At 39.2% G+C, this 22368-nt stretch overlaps 2 protein-coding genes across 6 annotated transcripts in view; both read right to left on the bottom strand.

Annotated features, from left to right (window-relative positions):
* LOC131434996 (circadian locomoter output cycles protein kaput-like) overlaps positions 1-6344 on the bottom strand; it is a 184956-nt gene extending 178612 nt beyond the window's left edge. Inside the window, exons 1-2 of one of the 3 annotated variants that reach the window (XM_058602419.1) lie at positions 6190-6344; positions 5297-6120 (exon numbers count right to left, since the gene is read on the bottom strand). The gene's annotated coding sequence lies outside the window, so the exon portion shown is untranslated. Of the gene's footprint in view, positions 1-5296 lie in introns of all 3 variants that reach the window. The other 2 variants (XM_058602420.1, XM_058602418.1) reach the window with 2 other exon arrangements.
* Positions 6345-10670: 4326 nt separating this feature from the next.
* The window catches only part of LOC131434997 (tyrosine 3-monooxygenase), an 84466-nt gene continuing 72768 nt past the window's right edge, over positions 10671-22368 (bottom strand). For all 3 annotated transcript variants that reach the window (XM_058602422.1, XM_058602423.1, XM_058602421.1), the window contains 4 exons: positions 21578-22064; positions 21179-21511; positions 19852-19978; positions 10671-12933 (listed from right to left, as the gene is read on the bottom strand). In XM_058602422.1, the coding sequence (XP_058458405.1) occupies positions 12532-12933; positions 19852-19978; positions 21179-21511; positions 21578-22064 (1349 nt within the window). In that variant the 3' untranslated portion in view covers positions 10671-12531. The remainder of the gene's footprint in view (positions 12934-19851; positions 19979-21178; positions 21512-21577; positions 22065-22368) is intronic.

Raw genomic sequence — 22368 nt, 5'->3', positions numbered from 1 at the left:
TTTACTTCAATTGATAGCTCTCGTTGAGGCGAATTACGGTTGATTAATATACTAAATTGTTTTGATTTGAAGCATTTAATTATTTATTTATTAAACAACCTGATATTGTATATTTTTATTGCCGTAACCGTAATTTTTCAAATCAAGAAATGTTGGTAAAATTCTGGAACTAACATTAAGATTAATTTTTTTAGTTCTGCGTGCACATTTCACACACATTTACATAAATAGGGATTTTTATAAAACAAAATGTTCTCATCCGATTTAGTATCAGATTGCGATTCTAAACCGTATTTACAGCTTATTTTGTCGTGCAGTGTATACCGAGAAAAATTCCATATATTTGGAGTTGTTTGGTTCGGTATACTGATTGGGAAAGCTGTCATATGTGCATTAAAAAATTTGTAGTGTATTAATAACCTTTTTTGCCATCGCTCTTTACGAGATTCGATGCGAACTCGCCTGATGGGCCCATGCTCGCAAAAAAGAATGTTGCCAATGATTTGTTCGGGAAATGTGAGAGCTGAATATCTTGTTAATATGATGTCTTTGCTGCCATGGAAGCTGATTCCTGAAACTAACGTATTTTGTTTTGGTGGCATAAACGTACAGCAACTATAAATCTATCTAGACTTCAGCAAGAAGGTGAAGCTTCTATAGCTGTGGTTCAAGAACCATATTTCCAAAAGGGAAACTTCTACGTTGGAAAATTGTTAAACCCAGTCTTTGTTGCCTTCAACAAGATCGGTATGACTAATCCACGTGAAATGCCTCGAGCATGCATACTTGCAAATAGTGATCTCGATGTTTCTTTCATATCGGAGGTCACAACTCGGGATATTTGTGCTGTCACAGTTGGTATGACTATTGATGGCATAGACAGAAAATATGTCTATTGTTCGGCAAAGCCCGTGGTCATGGCATACCTTCAAGTATCACAAATTGGATACACGCAATGCTTAGCAATCGACTTCTTTGTTCATCGCTTCGGCAAGCAGAGATTAGAAAGCTGAGTGTCCGTGGGTGTCCTCAAGGTGGTGTACTATCCCCACTTTTATGGAACCTAGTCGCTGATGGTTTGTTGAGGAAACTTAATAACCTTGGATTTCCGACTTATGGTTTTGCCGACGATTATCATATATTGATGACCGGTATAAGCATTAACACTCTCTTTGATTTAATGCAGCAAGCCCTGCGATCTGTTGAACAATGGTGTTGTCAGGTTGGATTATCTGTAAATCCGGGCAAAACATCAATGGTGCTTTTCACTCATCGTAGGATAATCACAGGAGCTCGTCCGTTGCAGTTCTTTGGTTCAAAGGTCACTGTGGTCGATCAAGTTAAATACGTCGGGGTTATTCTTGATTCAAAACTGAATTGGTCTGCTCACATTGACTTCAGGATTAAAAGAGCTCGCCACACTCGCTTGTGGTCTCAAATGGTTACGTGGGATGAGTTTTCACTCGCTCCTAGTGACCTAACTCTCACATGCAGTTTTCCTTTCAAAACATTCAATGTGAGCTATCCTCTTCGTGAAGAATGGTTGTCTGGTTGTTTGGAACGACAACTTGATGAACACATAGTTTGTTATACGGACGGTTCTCTTTTGAATGGTCGTGCTGGTGCTGGTGTCTACTGTCGTGAAATGAGGCTGGAGCAGTCTCATTCACTCGGTAAATACTGTACTGTGTTCCAAGCAGAAATCAATGCGATTCTGTGTGGAGTACAATCGGCACTTCAGCAGAGGATCTGTGGTAAACGAATTTATTTTGGTTCCGACAGTCAGGCAGCCTTAAAAGTACTCAGTTCGAATGATTCACGGTCGATTCTAGTGATCGCATGTCGAACTCAAATTGAAGACCTCAGCATTTCAAATGCTGTTTACTTCTTATGGGTACCCGGCCATTCTGGTATTACTGGAAATGAATGGGCTGATGAGTTGGCTAGAGCTGGTGCAACGAATGATTTCGTTGGTCCTGAACCAGCTTTACCACTTTCAACTAGTTGGATAAAGCACAAGATACGTTCTTGGGCTGCATCCAAACATGCCAGCTACTGGCGCAGCTTGCAAACTTGCGCTCAGACAAAAGCATTTCTACCAGATTTAAATCTGAAAATGTCAAAATGTCTACTGCATTTCTCCAAGCATCATTGCAGTATTCTGGTCAGAGCTCTGACTGGACATTGCAAACTCAATTATCACATTGCTACTATTCAACGTGCTGAGTATTATTCGTGTGGTTTGTGTGAATGCGATTATGGTACTTCATATCATTTGATATGTAACTGTCCCGCATTGACGCAGCTACGTATCCGGGTTTTTGGTTCTCCATACATGGTTGAGTCTGTGTATGCGGAGCTAAAATTAAAGGATATTCTCTCGTTTCTCACCCAATGTGGAAAGAGGCTATAGTCAGAAGGGTTCATCGTTCTTCCTGGAGTGAATGAATCCCTACTGTATTCACCTTAAATAGGGTTTAGCAGATTGTTTGGCATCCTTTAGAGGGTACCGAATTTACTTCTTCTCTTCTACTGCGAATCGTTCTGCATTCTTCCGGGAGTGTAGAATGGTGTCGCTTTTGTAAGATCTCTAAATCCTCTCGGGGGTTGGAGGTTTTATTAACAGCAGACTGTTCGGGACCTCGTAGAGGTTCAGAATTTACTTCTGCTTCCACTAAATGTGATCCTCAGCAGATTGTTGAGCATCCCTTAGGGGTGCAGAATTTACTTCTGCTTTTATGTGTTTTTGTGTCGTCAATTTTTCCCATCCTCCTAGTCCAACCCTTACCATTTCCTTTCAATCCTTCCCTCTTATATATCGGGAAAATGATGCTAAAAACAAATTGATGGCAAGGCACAAATCTCCAAATATCAAGAGGAACGTGCTATTTGAGTCAATTTGTTCTGATTCCTGATGGGGCGGCTTTCCAAAAATTATGAAATGTACAAGAATGGATAGAATTTAACCGCGAATACTTCTTGTTGTATTTGGCGCAACAACATATTTTTTTCCAGGTCATCGGAATTATGGTCAGTAATTTATGGTAGAATTTTCAGTAGTATGACATAACCACAAATAACTCATAAATAAAGTTTTTGCAATGACTGATCGGAAACATATATTAGAGAAGCCAAATGAATGAAAAACTAACAGAACAGATGATTTATTGGAAAAAGATACGCTCAGAGATAGGACTCGAACCTGCATTATTATGCATTCCGTGTATACGCGCTACCATTTCGCCACTCTGAATCTTGTTATAGACATTCTAAAACGCCAGTCAGACATGGTAGAACGTACATCGAACATGGTCTACATCCTGGCCGTCACCCGATCGATACCATACATCCAAACATCTTCGCTGTCCATCAAACACTAGTCTTCTCACTTTATACCTATTTTTCGCTCAAGCACTGAGTAGGAGAGTGTATGTATAATCGCTTGTCACCTTCTTTAATGATGCCAGTCGCTGGCTAGACATCCTCAGCGAACGCAGGTTCGAGTCCAGTCTCTGAGCGTATCTTTTTCCAATAAATCCTCTTTTCTGTTAGTTTTCCATTCATTTGGCTTCTCCAATATATGTTTCCGCACAGTCATTGCAAAATCTGAACTAGAACTAGAATAAATCATAATTAAAGTTTTCTAAAATGTTTGGTATGAACGAGCTTTAAGGAGGAATTCAGTGCCAAAATAAGGCGCGTAAATTTTCAACCGCATGAATTGAACGAATCATCACACAAAGCGTAGCGTGCAAAACCTACGGCAAATTTTCAGAGTGTTGTGGGCCTACGACATGTTTTGTTCGCTAGTAAAACAGACACTGACTATATATGCTTATAAACCATGGAAATTTCAATTGACTAATATGAGGGAGACAAATTTGTGCATGTTGTTTAAGACGGTAAATTTAGTCATTCGATTTATAACCATTATTATTAACTTCTCGTCTATTGCGAAATTGTACATTCTTTGTTGGTATCAATTTTGTTCGTATTCACGTCATCCAGTTATGTCTCTGACATTACCCTCCCGCTTGTTTTTTAAAATTCCGGCTCCGTTAAATTGAAGGATATTGAGCCGTTTTTTGTCGGTTACGTCACTTATACCATCATATCTCCGGAACCGAAGGTGACAGCCATTTAATCTTCGAATTTGATCAATGGCCCAATAGTGGCGCTTTCAAACGCGCCTAAGCTTGTTGAAATTGGCTGAACCATCTCTGACAAAATTTAGATGTAAAAAAGCTTTGAAAAGTGTACATAAACACACTCACAGACATTTTCCGGGCTCGTCAAGTTGAGTCGAATGGCATATAACACTGTGGATCAACGTTCGAAAGTCTGGTTTTGTCATAATTCCATTGCGTTTCTAAAGAGAAAGGCAAAATATATTACACGGCAGTAAATTAAGTCAAATAAACATATTCTTAGTTGTATTAAAAGAAACTCACAATTATCATGCGCTCAAAATACTAGGTGTCATGTTTACCTATTATGAACTTTTTGCATAGAATCGTTCCAAGGTCAGTCCATGTGATCACATGTCGAACACGTTTCCAGTTATTCAACCCAATCAATGAGCATTAAACATATAAAATGGAGATTATGAATGCTGAAACTAGCGAACCGTTGTTTGGCCAAATCGTTTTACTTGATCAAATGCCCTACAGTTGGCTCACTTTAATAAGTGATAATTGACTGAAATGCTGCGAATGGTAGATTGAAGTAGTATGACTGTGCTAAATTGAGCTCTTAAGAGTATGATTTATGCCGATCTCAGACATTCCACTCATCTAAAAGCCATTCTCTCGTACGGTCAAGGCAATTCCCAGCGCCTACGGGCGGGCACCCTTTCGAGGCAGTACATAAAACAGACAAGGATACACACGGCTGAGCAGCCTGTCCTATATACCAACCGATATCAGATTATGCAACCATTCCGTCGTAGGAACCCGTCGCATCTGTAAATGGCGAATGTTTTTATATTCTTCTTTTTTTTTAATTCTATGCAATATTATTTGCATATGTACACTGAAGCGGGAAGAGGGAAAACACAAACAGGAGACCACTCTTGCTGTGTTAGTTTGTGTATGGACAATTAAATCACTCCCGAGTGCTAAAAATAAACCGCTGAACATGGATGGTACCATCGAGTACGCGTAAGCGGTTCGCAAAAATTGAGATAGGTTAGAAATAATGACACGACCATTCCCACAACGACGACAACAGAAATCGGGAGCGAGGTGGACAAAAACACGAAACTGCCTCTCGTTTACCCTTGTGTGGAGCTACTTACCCAAACAGTGAAGGAAAAACCAGATGTTTGTGTGCGATGGCTACTGTAAAACGTCAACCCACTGCCGTTCTATCATCGACAAACTTTCGATATTCCCGAGTATTTTTTTCTTCTCTAGTCTATGTATTATGCGTCGCACTATGCATTGTTTATGTACTTAGAACAATCATTGATTGGTTGCACAGTGACCACAATCACAAACCGGCACTACTCACACTCGCGCACAGTGTTGGATAAAAACCAACCACCGAAAATAAATCAACATTATGTAAAGCAAATTATTATAAATACATTAATTCAAATATTGCACTTCTAGGCAAATGAAAACAGCGACAATATTTTAGCTCAGGTACAATTGGGATGAGATATTTTCGTAGCTATTTTTCATTTTTTTTCTGACAACCTTGCACAACAGCAACACTAACACTGGTACAAAACCGCGAACGAAGCTTTACAATAGACGGTACTACCCACCGTAACATTCGAAAATTAGCAAATTAACACCAACCAGAAACGTCGTCAAAACAAACTCTCAGTAGAACTTGCTTTTTGCGTTATATTCTCGATAGCCCCCGGAACACAGGTCAGGTTAGGCGTAACATTGTTTCGCTCTGATTTCGTCGTCACTTGTTACAATCGATCATGGGAGGACTGTTCTCCTAGTCCTCTGCTGGTGTGTTTATCTATTCCGATAGTAGTACATGTAAAGTGCCGTACTAACTAGACTACTAGCTACGTGTGCTATGTGCAACACAAATGCAGGCACCAGTTTCAGTGTTTGAAACCTGATTGTGCCACCCCCCCTTGCTTCACACGACAGTACTCTGAAAAGGAAAAAAAATTGGCACTTAATTTGGGCCGGAAGTTTTCCCTATTCGATCGGTGCAACTAACGGATAACACTACACAGCACTGATTAGATGTCCTATACTGCGATTCGTAGCGCACGACATGATACCCGATAATTTATTCGCAAGGACAAGCACATACCGAAAGCAAAACAATCGCCATTTAGTTCGCCCAACAGCAACTTTGGGTTCACGGACATTCACGATTTTTGACAGTTTGTCAATTCCTACGATTCGTGACAGCTGTTGCAGTGCTGCTCGGCGTACCAGGCAAATTTCATTTATTTTCCTCTTGTTCACGCGACGTGACATCTAGCGGAATTCGGTGCAAGTGGATCGAAAAATGGGAGTTTAAAATGACGGTTAAAGCAAAGATAAACTCAAGATTACAATGTTCCATACGATCCATCGAAAAATATCGGATCAGTAATCGTGAACCAGTGAACCTGGTAATAGAGTAATTTTGTTCACCCTTCGTTAATAAGCGTCGATAAACATTCGAAAATGACGGTAAAAAATCATAGCAACAATACAAATTTGGAAGGTAGTAAACCTATGTAAACATATCACACAAAATATTTTGTTACTTTCTTTCACTTTAATGCTTCGTAAAATAAGATTATAACAAATTAAATATATTCTTAGTAATAATTAAATTGATTTTTCAAGTTTCAAGATATGTATACTCGATAAAATATCGCGATTTCTTTCATATTGCAGCTTACTTCTACATAAACAAACATTGTCATAGTTACCACGCATGTGGCGATTCGACGCTTGTTGTTTTGTTTTAAATAATAATTAAACTACAACTGACGGTGAACCGAAATCATCGAGGGGTCCTATTTGAATGGCACATGAGAAATCATAGACCATTCCATCTTGAGTTTATCTTTGGTTAAAGTACCAAGCGAAAAACGTAGGTAAGACAGATCGCCCTCTAAGAAAAAAACCATGCTAGTCTTCCGTTGGTTCATAACCATGCTAGTCTTCCGTTGGTTCATAACGTTGGACCGTTGGTCCGATAAATGTTCAAAAAAACATCTAACGGGAGGCCGATACGGTACTTTCGTTTGCCGATTCTAAAACAAACCTTTGAACCGTGCGTTATTTTTTATCGTTCAACAAACCCGGTAGACAGAGATCCAGTGTTGAGTCATTTTTAATAGAAGGAGTTGAAGCCCCATTAGACTAGTTTCACTTGATGTTTCTACCTATTTATTCAAATAAACCCTAGTTACCAGTAGAATACTTCTACTTCGCGTAGAATAATTTCTTTTGATATGAACAAAACACTCAATTTTCACACTATTTTAGAAGAAAAAAAATAACAACAAACGGTTCCAACAAATTGAAGGAGTATATTGTTCATTATGTCGTTTAAAAAGGATTTTTACATGGTTTTTATGCGGTTTTTTATGCGGTTTTTACGCGTTTTTTAATAAAGTTTTACGTTTTCCGAAGTTACGCGGTTTATTTTTAGGCGGATTTTCAGTGTCCCAGTCGATATATTTTCCAAATTTTTCTCTGAGATTATACTAGACCTGGTCGTTTCATCACGGATAACAGATATACAAGCTTGAACAAAATTTTTCAAAATCCTGTGCAATTTTCAAATTTGCTGTACGTTGGAAACACTTCTGCCACCTACTCGACTGTTCGCCGCGATCTTTCAAAACGTTTCACTACGTTCCGGAACGATAACAAAATCCTCCTGCCTGTTATAGAAATATTCCAACTATAACAATTTTAACACTTATCACGATTTCCCTAAGTGATAAAGGCAACTTTTCGCCATGTCGTATAAATCAAAAAAATCGAGCGTGAAGTGAATGTTGCACCCAAAATTGTTGCTCAGTGAAAATTGCACCCAAATCGTGGTGGCACCTCGTGTCGATCGTGGTGACATCTGCAAGTGTTCGCCACGCTGATTAAGCAAATTTTACACACAGTTCATAGGTGTGCCTATATATCTGTTATCTGTGGTCTAATGGTCGATTGCTACTTAGTAATTAACTTTCAGCACTGCTAATGTCACTATTTAAAGTAGAAAAATCTTGAGAAACAAAGCCATTTCTTTGATATACGCATTTTCTCATTACAGTAGCGACATTATGCCCCACCTTTGATTCAACAGTATGCTTCGAGTTAAAATATTGTTTTAAATATTTATAACGGTTATTTAAACAAAATGTAGCGTTGGAAGATTGAAAAATGTTGACTTTCAATTGTAATTAATAAATTATGCAATTGATTTCTGAAGCAAAGAACGTCTTTTTTACCTGCTTTTCTTCTATATCGACATTTCAAGGGGCATGTTGCATTAATCTGTATTCACAATAAAATGAAATTCTTACTACAAAATGATGCTAAAAGATGTTGTTTCAATATATTGTGGTTGTAGGATGATAGACTCAATCAGTCATTCAGCGCACTCACAATAATATTAAACAACGAAATGTCATAGTTTTTTTTTATCCACAATTGAAATATAATTCCATATATTTATCTAGTCTGAAAATGATGACTTTATAATTTGACATGAAATTTCAACGCCCAATATGCAACGTCAAGTCAGGTCATACAACTCTCAGTTTGACAGTAAAGTTTCATGATGCCATCACTTCCTTGAATATCAGTTCAAATTGGTTTCAAATTATAATATAAATGGATTTCACAAGAGATTTCCATATTAATTTTTGATTTGTCCGTCGATTGATAAACTTTTATCTCGTCACTGGAATCAAATACTAAAAAATAGCTCAAACAGAAAGGTTCAAATTTTTTCTTTTTTACTTTTTGTGAGATCTCTATAAATCTGTATTAAATTGAGGAAATCTGTATAAAATCTGTACTCTGTATTAAATCTGTATGAGCATGTAAAAATCTGTATAATACAGATAAATCTGTGTAAATGGCATCTCTGGTTGAGGGTGACCTCCTGTCACGACGCCATCTTGTTGAGATCTAAATCAGGACTTCAAAATCAGCTGATTGCAACGTAAATAAACAATCGTTTTATGGTTTACCTCGTTTATTGCACGAAAATTAGAGATTTTTGTATCGATTCTCTCACAATAACTCGTTGGTTTATCTAAAATACAGCAGATAGTGTTTTGAGACATCAGTTAGAGGTAATTTTCACAGTTTGAGAGTCGCGATGAGTATCAAAACATCGCAGTGTTTGGGCCCGAAACACGAGAGGCTCAACGTAATCGGTGTACTTTCAAATGGCTGGTGCTAACCTAAGACAAGACCTGACATCTGGGGGGGCTGCTTTTGTTCCAAAATGGACCAGTTTCTGATTGGTTGATTTTGATGTTGCCACCTGCACATTGTGAAAAGAAAAAACTTTTGCAGGGTACGCGAGCAATGATGCCAAGTATAAAGAAAATCAGGAAACAAATTTATTAAAATGTATAATTTTAGCTCACCAATGAAAATGAAAATTATCGGAGAATGTTTCACTTTTTTTTCAATCTCATTGGTAATAAATGTTTATAGTGGCAAGACTGTGCAATTAAAATAGGCAAGAAGCCGGTTTTCTTTTTAGTGAATTAAAGTGTAACCAAAAAAGATTTGTTAAATTAGTGTAAACTCGAAAGTGTGTTAGTTTTACGAGAAGAATGAACTGTTGTGTTCCACACTGTGGTCGCATTGAGCATTTCTATCCAAATCTGACTTTTTCCGGTTTCCAAAAGATCCGGTAATACGTCAACAATGGATTCGATTTTTCGTTCAACATGAGATATTTCGTGTTTTGTCATCAAAGCTCAATTAATTGTTTTTAAGCATTAATATATAATAAAGAAATGCATTCACCAAAACATGTTTTATGTTTATTTCAAATCAAAAACCTAAAGTCTAAAAATTTAAATGTAATATTTTTTTCCTAGCATAGTTATTAAAAAAATCTGTAAATATGGCTACACTGTGGCCGATACGTTGGTATTTATTCCGCAGGGCGAAAATGACGAGAAGGATGATTCGGAAGGAAGAATAAGAAGCCAGTTGTCAGGTCTTGTCTTAGGTGCTAACATACCGGTTGTGGGGCATATTATACGGCAAGCAAAAAAACAATGTGGTCGTTTTGGAAAATATAGTTGAATCAATCAATTCACATCACTTCTACCGGAATCATTGAAAATGATGGTCCTCAGGCGTATTGCAAAGAAATACCTTCGAAGAAAATATATTAGTACATTTAAAAATATCTCATGTTTTCTTAAGGGGGCCATATTATAACCCTTTACCCTACAGCTTCTCTAACCCAATGAATGAAGATATCTGATGAAATCCAGCATAGCTTTGACTAGAGTGACTATAATCAGAGTGACGACAACTGTTCGTTTGTTTGGAATGACAGCTACCAGTTCCAAACGAGCAAACGACCTGTCAATTCAATGTAAAGCTAATGGTATGTTTTGAATTGTTGCCAACATTACGGATGAGAAGTCGTCACTCTGGTTATAGGCACTCTAGCTTTGACATTTCGGAAGTGTTAGAAAGAAAAACAAACATTCAATCTACTTTTTGGAACTATATTACTCAATTGTTTCTCGTACAATGGCTCAACAATCAGCGTAAATATTTCGGCTCGTTCAAGCTTATTCCACCCTGTGTATTTATCGTCTACATTTTTTCTTCTTCTTCTTCTTCTGTAACTGTAACATTATTTGAACGGTTATTGAGTATCGAAACATGAAATGGCAGAACAATTTTCTTACGTTCGCAAGATTTGGAATACTGAAACGGACTGGTAGTTTTGTAGTTTGGCTTGCTTTCCCGTGCTGCAAGGATGCAGTAGCATGCAGGAAAGCGGAGATCATCCGAAAAAGTTGTAGTGTTGTTGCTGTTATTAGTATCTTTTTATGTTTGTTTGCTACACAGATGTGGTAAGCGGGCAATAGTTATGGGAATACTTGTTTTTATGTACACTGATCATTTAACTCGTTCATTTAGATTTTGCATCATCAATAGTCGTCATTCGCTTTGTTTGCTTGCTGGCATACTTACAATCAATCGTCAAGGATAAAATAACGCTCTTCTTAAAATCTTATTCAATATCGCAGACACATACGTTTTTCTGTTGTATAGAATGTTGCTCTCTAATGCTAAAGTAGCTTAGACACCTACTATATATTTGCAGTGTTTAGTTTATATGCCGATAGTAAGAAAGCAATGTATGATTCCTTTGTTTTAAACGTGAATTTTAATCAGTGATTTGTTTTTCCTAAACTGTACATTACACTTTCGTCTTAAATTTTGCTTGTTCGCATATTTGCGCGGGTGCATAGTTGTATAAAAAAAATAAATATATGCTTTTGACATAATAAAAAAAATACAAAAACTAAGAAGACATAAAAGTTGATCGAGGAATTTTGGTCGCAGCAGGCTGCCTAATTTTTGTTTTACCGCCTTCGAAGCGTTCATTTCTGCTTAGTTTTGCTGCTGCCGATATCTTTTTTTATTTTTTAGTGGGGGGGGGGGGAAAACCTAAATCCGAATCGCTCTTTGGTAGGAAAGCAACGAAACTGATTACTAATCGTCTCTCCGGTCGTGTTGGGATTCACAAAAGCAGTCACTCTTTCGCGTACGTAGAAGAATTCCGTAGTAGCCAGAATCTGTCCTACTAGTCGAGAAACTCGGTTCGGTTCCCTGCCGTCTATATAGGGTGCCCTAACCGATCAGAGAAAAAAAGCTGCAACACGTTCTAGCTCAAGAAAAAAAAGTTGAAGTGGAATAATTTAAGTTTTACCCTAGTTTAAATAGTAAATAATACTTAAGTTAGGATCTTTAAATAAAAGATAGGCTTCCTAAACAAACAATATTCCTACTCTACAATGAACGATGTACAATAGGGACACTTTGCAAAGAGGGGTGGGATGTAGCAGGGGCTTAGGACTCTTAATTTGGCGTTTGGAAACAAAAATAAACTCTGGCTACAATTTCGCTGCTTTTGACACATTCAGAACGCGAAATTTTGTTCGATTTCCAAAAGTTTGGCCTGGAAGTGTTTCGACGATCTGAAACGATCTAGGGGGAATGCTCCTGCTGTGGTGGGGACGTTCATATTCTCCGGAAAATATGAACGTTAGCCGCTTCGAGGTTGATGAAGTATCTACTGTAGGAATCGGAGGTGCAAACATCCTGGCGTCCCAGGATGGGTGAACATATAGCAATACTGTTAATTGTTTTGCAGCGGATCCACCCGGTTTGGATGGTGCAATTAAAAGTTGCGAATATTGTCGATCGTAGTTGACTAACGTAGCGAAGACGTAGTTTGTTGTTGTTGGTCCTAGATCGTAACGATACTTAGGAACGCTAACGGATCTGGCGTGGAGTCCGTAGGCGCCCTGCCTGGTTGGAAGCTACCTTCGGTTGGAACTTAGCAGAACGGCTGTCGCAATTTAGCGATCGCGTTCGTCAGATGCAGGAGTTCGGTGTTGAGCTGTGATACGAGGGTTTCGAGCTTATCAACAGAGTCAAGAACTTCAACGCGCTCGGTGTGTGGGTTGAAACGGACTTCGAACGGACGGGACATCGTAGAGACCCAGCGTCTGAACTTGTCCTTGGCATCTTCGAAGCTTTCGGCCACGTAATATATAGGCTGATATTCCTGATCCTGGTATGGCTGAACGGCTGTGCTGGCCGGGTCGAATGGACGGTGTTCGGGTTTGTCGCTGATGGCGTGCAACAGTTCTCCGTATGCGGAGAGCAGACCAGCACCGTACGCCTTAACCTCTTCCTTCTCCTTGCACAGACCGAACTCGACGGTGAACCAGTAAACCTGTGAGATAGAGAAAAAACTGAATTAGTTCGGTTGTCACGTAAGAATTTGGCAGACATTCGAAACATAAAATGGTATTGCACCGAATGGAATAGAAGGACGAGGCAGTGCACAAAGAGTAAACACCTTCCAACAGCCAGGAAACTGTGCTTACCGCGGCAACAATATCCGCGTATTCCGAGTTCACCTTGACCGGAGCTGGTAAAGTCGACCACCAAAAAAAAAACAACATTCAAGCAAAAAACATTTTTACGACCCATGCGTCAAGCGCCTCTGAGTATTGGTAGTCGATCATGACATTCACTGCAAACCGTTGCGCTGCCAGTGCATTTACGAATTCGATTAGGCCTGTTGTTCATGTTCATGTGGCATAAATCAAACACCGCCCTCAGCCGTCCGCTTCAACTTCAACCGTACGATTAACCTAGTGGCACAGACTTGCTCGGTTCGTCTCGCGGAATTGGGCGGAGGCTACAACAAACTACCGGGCTTTTCAATGTCGCGCGAATCGCGAACCTGAAGCGCAAAAAAGACGCTACGTGACGAAGCGGGGGTGTGCACTTTCGATTGGAAGCTGAGTCTCGTTTGAAAGTAAGGCTCTAGAATATTTTAACGGATTGGTGCAGCAGAGTCTCAGCCAGCGCGCGGTAGTAAGATGGTTTACATATGTGCGCATGCGGTGTAACATTGTTTGAATAATACAACAGCTTAAGCCGGTAGGTATGCCGAACATGCGGCCGCTAGAATACCGCGGCGATCTTGGTGCTGCTGCTGCTGTTTGAATTGCTTCATTATCGGCAACGGTGCGAGTCACGGAGGAGGAGGTCGTCCGATGATGTGCTAATCGTGTTGGAAGAGGTCAATGAATTTGGTTACGGCTGTGCTGTTCGGCTCACTTGGTATGAAGTCGAATCAAATGAGCAACAACCGCGACTTGAGCTCTACAGGTCAATAAAATATTCTGGTAAGTCGTTAGGGCTTCCATCTTGGACTGTGCTTCGGAATCGGCTGATTGAACGATGTGAAGTTTGCGGAATTTACATGATCGTTACAAAATTAAAGTACACACCTAGAAAAAATTGCGTAAATTTACGTCTTCTAAGACCGACTTACTACTGTGGGCAAAAAGTAGTAAGACTTTTGAATTATATTTCGCGCGGAAACCTTATTCGTCGAAATGTTTTTTTTTCTAGGTTGGTATGACTGTCAGTGACATTTGTGTCAAGTGTTACGTCAAAACATCGGCGATTTTTACAATGAGTGAAATTACTCAACAAAGAATCCATTGAATTTTGTGTGCGGAATCGAATTTCTGATGCCAAATGTTGCAAAAGGCCTTCGGTATGTCAAATTGTATGTCGCGAGCAGGTGTTTTTGATTGGTACAAGTGTTCAATGAGGGTCCAGGACGGCCATCAACAACAACTTCTTAGATTATCGAGGTGTGAGTGCACTTCGAATTCCTTCCGACCGGGCAAATTGTTAACAAGAAATACTATTTTAGTGTGTTGTGTCATTTGCGCGAAGCTATTTGTAAAAAAGGGCCGACAACTTTTAGGTTTTGCACCACAATAATGCACCGTCGCATACTGCATTGATTCTTTGTGATTTTACCGCCAAAAATTCAACCAATATCGTTCCGCATCCACCGTATTCGTCCGATTTAGCTCCGTGTGACTTCTAGCTATTCAGCAAACTCAAACGCTCGCTTCGGGGAAACCGTTTTGAGTCAATTGAGGACTTCAAACGTGAATTGCTGCGTCTATTCTGTAAATCGACTTTAACAACTGTTTCAAGGATTGGAAAAAACGTTGACACAAATGTATTGGGACCGGGGGAATTACTTTGAAGCGAACGAAATAGATTTGAAAGAATAAATAAAGAATTTTGAAATTATGAACAAAGTTTTACTAATTTTTCCCCACAGTAGTTTCGAGCGTCAAAAATGATTCATTTTCACAGTTGATCTAACACGTATTTGATGCATTTTTATCTTTTTTTTTGAGTTCTAAAACATATAAATTCATACGATTGCTTGAAAAGTCCAGTATGCTTGACACATATTCAAATCATTTTTGATGACATCCACTCATTTTACGAATTATGTTGTAAATTTGCTCCGCCTGTAAATATTTTGCTGCATGGTATCCTTGCTAGTTCAAATAAGATTTTTACTCAGAGTACAAAATATTAACATAAAAGTGAAGATAATTTTTGCGAATGTTCGCAAGGTATTTACAATTTACTATTTTAGATGATCGTTAATGCCCCGTTTACACTTCTGCTGGCTGCCAGCATACTGGTGTCAGTGTACTGCCCTCTTAGGAAAAAACGTTCAACTGTGGTCCAATGATCCAAAGTATTAGACCAACGAAGGACCACCGTTGAACGTTTTTTTCCTAAGAGGGCAGTACACTGACACCAGCATGCTGGCAGCCAGCAGAAGTGTAAACGGGGCATAAAGGTAAAACATCACAAATATGGATAGAAAAGGGATTAGTTACGTGTTGTCCTCAAATTTGCTGGTTTCTTTTCGGCAATACTGTTCTTGACAGATCACGCGTAAATCGTGCTTTGTGTCATTGTCAAACTTGATCAGTTTGGTCTAAAATTCAATCATGAATCGTCGTTCGGTCTATAATTGAATCGTGAATAGACGCTGGCAAAGTTGGAGGAAGATTGTCTCATCTGGAGTGAATACCAGCCAGAAGCATTGGAAGAGCTACCAATGCATCTAAAAAAGTCACTGTTTACTGTGTTTTGTGGGCCAGCTGCATTATTCGTGAAATTCCGGCCGATATGTTGGAGTGTTCCAAAATTGAACCTTGTGCACAGGGATGCCAGGTCATTTTTTCATAAATCTGTGATCAAGCCAAAAACCTGTCTGTGAAATTCTGTGCCCGTTTTCCGGACCATAATAGCAGATCGAAATCAATTTGGTGAGCATAAAAAAAATCTCACTACCAACACGCTCTGTACCTTTTTGCTCAACCGCTCTGTACTTTTCGGTGCTAAACTGTGCTTGATTTCAAAAATCTGTGAAAATCTGTGATTTATTCCAGAATCGGTGAAAATCTGTGATCATTTTCAGAAATCTGTGAGAATCTGTGCAGAAAATTGAAAATCTGTGAAACACAGATTAATCTGTGTACCTGGCATCCCTGCTTGTTCATGGGCCATCTAAAGCGGAACAGCGGCCAACATTAAATAATCTTCAAACATTAAATTATGTTGAACGTTCTATAGATTCAAATAAACTGAAACTGAGTAACTATACAATTCATGAGAAAAAAAAGATAACTAAACAATTTTTCATATCTTGAAGGTAAATCAGACAATTATCACCATTGCTGTAGTTCTTAGCTCGTCACTTGGGCAGCGCAGCAATCGCAAAAGAGTTGGCTAGATTCGTCAATACATATGAAACTCCCCGGTGAATTTGGTTGAGCCTCATCGGACCGATTCTTACTACTATCAAGTCGCCGCTGGAACAATTTTACACAATTGACATCAAATGTGTCAATCAAAAAACACATCAATTTCATCGCACCGACGCAACAGTACCCCTAGTTTTGCTATTGAAGAATCCAACGAACTCCTTTGCGATCGCTGCGCTGCCCGAGTGGCGAGCTTTGAACTCAGCGATGGTGATAATTTTCAGATTTTGCTTGAAGATTCGAACAAATGTATGTTTGATTGATATTTATGGAGAAATCATAAAATGGAGAAGTGAGATTGGATGCTGTTTTCAAATCTAGAAAATTCTTAGTGTGTATGATCGAAATCAATTTTATTCGTCTATTCACTCATGTTTTAGCCCGGGTTGGCGGTTCCATGTATGGGGCGCTGCAAGTTGTCGTAGTTGTTCGAGTTCTGATCTGGAGGTATTCTTAGTATTAGTAGGAGACATTACTGATATTCAAATAATAAAATATGCCATATTAGAAAAAGAAACAGTTTTTTTCATCTTTTGCCTTCAGCGCCTAAAATAACCTCAACCGAAGCGAGCCGAAACTAGTTTAGGATATGGATATTGGCAAACATTTTTTAAATTCAAAAATTGTTTCACAAAATCAGAGATTTTTTTTTTCTAATGTTCATAAATGAAAAGCTTTTGTAAAAGATCCTAAAATTTAACCCAAAAAATGAGCAGCCTGTGCAAAAAGTAATTCTTAATCGAATTTTGGATTACGCGTCAGAAAAAGTAACTTTTGCATTAGATTTTCGATGTAAGAATAGGTGAGTTTCAGTCTCGAAATTAATTGTAATTATATTTTTTGCAAGGGAAATGAAAAAAAACATAGCAACACGGAACATATTACTGGGTTTTTGTATTGTTCAATTCTTCTAGTTTTTCACTGAATTGTTCGAATACCAGCAGTAACCATAAACGATTATAAAGTGATTTGTATTACTTTCTCTAGAGTAAACTGCGAATAATTATGAAAAATCTTCAGAAATGTTTATAACCGTTAGTTTCCAATCGGTTAAAATCTTTTAGTTAGCAAACAGTTCAATGTCAACTATTCCCTGGCATTTTAACATGGTATTGATTCAGGTATAATGTTTCATTCTAGAAATACATTAGCTTACCAGAGCAAAAAAATTCTTAGTCTTCAGTGACGATTTTTGAAATAAATTTGATCGTTTTGATAAGAAATTATTTAAACCATGAGCTGATTTGTATCACTTGAATTAGACGGCCCTTGCAGACAGCATCATCTCCACGAGAGCACTTCATTTCAATGTAATTGTGTCAATCACACGACTTCACATTTAGCAGACCCTGTCAGCTTAGAGAAAAATCAATCTACAGTTCAGCTACGCCATCGCACGGCATCACATTGAACATATTATGTCAATTGTATGGATGCACAGTGTTGCTATTTTGGCGTGCACGAACTTGACATTTCTTCCACCTAATTGTATGTACAGGATTCGATGCGAACACGCCTGAGGGCGCCATGCTCGCAAATAAGTCGCTTTTGATTGGAGCGTTAAATCTAAGCGCTAGATATCTTGATAATATGTGTAATATTATGTTCAATGTATCACTTTCTAGTGAAAGTAGTAAGGTTTTACTTTCACACGTACTAGTTTTTATCTTATTTCTTCGCATGTGTCTACGATTCCATTTGGCCATTAGAACAGCTATCGTCTTTAGTGTTAGTAGTAGAGTAAGATAAAACGAATTGGTTCGTTGTTATATTATAAGCCCACTTGAAATTGCGAATTGCGGTCCATCTTAGTACGTACATTATAAAATGCCATCTTAAGAGAAAATTCAGCAGATGCAAGATTCATATGGGTGGTCTATAATGTAAATGAAACTGAAACAAACGTATCCCCAGCAATCCGTTTTAGATTTATTTATTCTACCAGTTCTACTGTCAAATTTAAAACTGGTATACATTGCCGTTCTATTTTTTCTATATTTGAAACACAGATAAAACGCTGCTGGGGCTGCCAGTTTATTTCGTTATAATTTCTAGATTTAAATTTTAAAACTGACATAAATTATGCATCTAGAACTAGAACACTCCTGAATATGCCCTAAAGACATTACTGATACTCAAATATTGAAATATGCCATATTAGGATAAGAAACAGTTTTTTTCCGTCTTATGCCTTCAGCGCCTAAAATAACCTCAACCGAAGCGCGCCGAAACTAGTTTAGGATATGGATATTGGAAGACATTTTTTAAATTCAAAAATTGTTTCACAAAATCAGAGAATTTTTTTATAATATTCATAAAAGAACAACTTTTGTAAAAGATCCTAAAATTTACCCTAAAAAAATGAGCAGCCTGTGCAAAAAGTAATTCTAAATATTAGTATCGAATTTTGGACAACGCGTCAGAAAAAGTAAATTTTGCGTTAGATGTTCGATGTAAGACTAGGTGAGTTTCAGTCTCGAAATTAGTCGTAATTATTTTTTTTCCATTGGAAATGAAAAAAAACATAGCAACATGGATGCACAGTGTTGCTAATTTGGCGTGCACGAATTTGACATTTCTTTCACTTAATTCTATGTACGGGATTCGATGCGGACACGCCTGAGGGCGCCATACTCGCAAAAAAGTCACTTATGATTGGATCGTAAAATCTGAGCGCTGGATATCTTGATAATATGTGTAATATTATGTTCAATGTATCACTTTCTTGTGAAAGTACTAAGGTTTTACTTTCGCACGCACCAGTTTTTATCTCATTGCTTCGCATGTGTCTACGATTCCATTTGGCCATTAGAACAGCTATCGTCTTTATTGTTAGTAGTAGAGTAAAATAATATGAATTGGTTCGTATATTATAACCCCTTTTGAAATTGCGAATTGAGGTCCATCGAATGGATCAAGTAGTTCGGCTTGTATTCAATATACTTTAATCTTGTTTGAAATTGATTCTATTTGATTCAAACTACTCGCAAACTAGATGATTCGGCTTTTGTTAAAAAAAAAACCGTCTGAAAAAATCGTTGTATTAATAATAGTTTTGTTTAAAATTTTTGACTCGCATTTTTATTTCATCTTCAAAGAAATCAACATTACAAAATACGTCTAATAAGTACGAGTATCTGGTAAGAGACAGTTAGACATTTCTGGTTCGAAACCATAAAATAGAACAAAAATTGGACTTTTCAAACGTCATAAAAGGGATCAATTCGTAATAACGATTCCCCAAGTGGCACTGAAATCAGATATGAAAAATGAAGATCAAATAACAATAATCGAAATATGTCCCCACAGATCAATTATCCGCAAAGGCACCAGCCGAATTTCCGTCACAATTGTCGGAATGAAATTGAGCCCAAGGCTTGCGACGATTTCAGTGAATCGAAAAACGCCTCCAATCGCAATAAATCGGATTGTGTGGAAAGGAAATGCGGAAATAAAATACAAAAAAAAAACCAGTGACTTACCGTGGAAAGCTTTTCAATTTCTTCATCCGATGCTCCCAGCGAGGCTAATCCGATTTCCTGTGAGAATTGAGCAAAGCTAGGATCGGCCAGCAGTGGCATGTGGCCAAGCAGTTCATGGATGCAATCACTGTAAACGAGAGAGGGAAAAAGAGAAATGAAAAAGAACGTCAGAATTCAAAAAATGTAAAAGATCACATATTTCGTTTGGTGGGTGGCGACGATCCCCCCGGGAGTGATTTTCAAACTGCCACTGAATGTGGCATCAGACGACAACTTTAATATTGTTTCTGATCGGAATACCAGTGACAGCGTTGGTGGCATAAATCAATTAGGCCATCGATTTCTGCGTATCCTTTTCCCGCTTTTGTTCAAAGCGCTGAAAGTGCCAATAATATTGCATTGTGAAAATTGCGAAAATTGCCAGCACTCCCGGGGAACTAATTGAGTTTGTATCCATTGCTATTACGAACCGTTTTTCCTCCTTTCAAAATATTCCCAGTGCACTAGAGTTCGCCTTCCTTGCCATAAGGAAAGGCAATTATCCGTGCCGGTGATGTGCCTCCAGAGTTCACTTGTTGCTTCAGCCGGCATGAGCAAGAACCGGAACCGAACGATCCGGTGCAGAGCTTTCGCTCCGAGGGGAAATCATTTCCCTTTCTCGGTTTCGCTTGTCGGTCTGTGGCGGCATCGGAGACGACGGGCGCGACGGTGGTTGGCGGATGGTGGTTACTCGACTGAACTTCGGGAAACATCAAAAGCTCTGGGCACCGTGCACTGTGGTGGCCATACAAGTGAGCGTAATGGAGTTCGAGTGAGACGATTTCCGTCAAAATCATTTTATTCTATTATTTTGACTTGGGTTCCGGTGTTGCGTGATGGTTTTTGTATAGTGGAACGACCGTAAGGTGGCGAGATGTCGTGAGAGTTGGGCTCACTGTAGGGTGGACAATTGTGGATGGGAAAACAGAGTATTGTTTTGGTGGACATGTTTTGCGGACATAACAATACAATTCCTTTGGAAAACCATTTCAAAATCTTTCCTCTGTCCAACATTCGCACACCCAACGGTCCATTAGTCAACTAGAACACTAAGGTTGACAGCTGCAACTGGCGACGGTTATGAATGGAAACACTCAAGCAATCATAATCCGTGTTTTCATCTATCCTTTCTACTCTCGAATCATCGCACCGCTCGAAGCGTGGGAGGCACGTATGACGTATGCTGGGAGCAACAATTCGACCATAAATTGAAGGACTTTTTTCCGTGCAAAAAAAAATCCTCGCCACCCACACCAACTAGAACAAAGAACGATCAAGGGATACTTACGGTTCCGGTGTGTGGTATGGCGAGTTGATGTGTCGCACGTACTGCGTACTCTGAAAAATGCGGAAGGCCAACGAAGCCAGGAAGTCCCGAGCGGTCAGCAGTCCGGCGGCCGGACGCAGCGTGAATCCGGTGTTCTTGCGCAGGAAATCGCTCATCTCCTGCAGCTGTGGGATGCGGTGATTGACGAAGATCTTTTCTTCCTCTAGTTTCTTGAATACGGCAATGTACTCGCTGCAGGCGTGCTTCTGCATCAGTTCCTTGACGCGGCTGAACACCGCCGACCAGGTCTTGTTCTCGGTTTCGGTATAGTCGATGTGGGGAATGGGATCTCCGCTGTGTACGGAAGCAGTCGGTTAGTTTTTCTTTCGTAATGAGTAATGGTTACTTGATTCTACTTACAATTTGTAGCTGAAGGCAATTTCGGCGATCTCCTTCCGGCGGGCACGGTACACCTGATCCGCAAAGCCAGGATGGTTCATGTCCAGATCTGGCTCGTACTTGGTCATCAGGTGGTTGCAGTTGTCCAGTTCGGACGCGTGCTTCGGGAACCACGGTGCCTTCACGTTAACGTTGTTCTCCGACAGTAGACTGACGCTACCGAACGATGAGGTTTGCCGCAGCGAACGGATCAGCTGCAGCAGATTGGCACGGGCCATATCGACCTTGATGAGCACATCGAACAGGACACCTTCGCTGCGCGACTGGCGCGACTCCAGATGGGCGACGGTACCGTGGAACGTTTCAACCGCCTTCAGGATACGTCCCAGCGAGCCCATGCCGTCGCGGAGATGAACAACCACGGCGGCACGAACAACCTCCTTCTCGGCCTCGGGCGATTCGGAAGCGGCATTTTGCAAGACCACTTCCTCCTCCGTTAGGCCAGCGTCTGTAAGCGAAGATGTGGAAAATGCTGTTAGTTGTGTGTGTGCACCGGAAATCATTATATCTAAAATATCGCATTAAATGGAAAGGTTTTGTGTCATAATTTGTCCCATTGCATTAATTTTTAATTGTTGAATAAAAAAGTTTCTCTTATAAAATGTGAGTTTAATTATCAGTTTTCAGTTTAATAGTTTCAATTCAAAAATTGTGTTTGAAATTTTTCATTGGTTTTCAGTTTTGCATTACGAAGTATTCTTTGGATACTGCAATCGAAGAAATCATATTTTCATGACAATCAGTTCTCACAT

The sequence above is a fragment of the Malaya genurostris genome, chromosome 3 (assembly GCF_030247185.1).
Source record: "Malaya genurostris strain Urasoe2022 chromosome 3, Malgen_1.1, whole genome shotgun sequence".
Lineage (NCBI taxonomy): Eukaryota > Metazoa > Arthropoda > Insecta > Diptera > Culicidae > Malaya > Malaya genurostris.
Note: the sequence above shows the minus strand (reverse complement) of the source record. Positions and strands in the feature narration are given on the sequence as shown.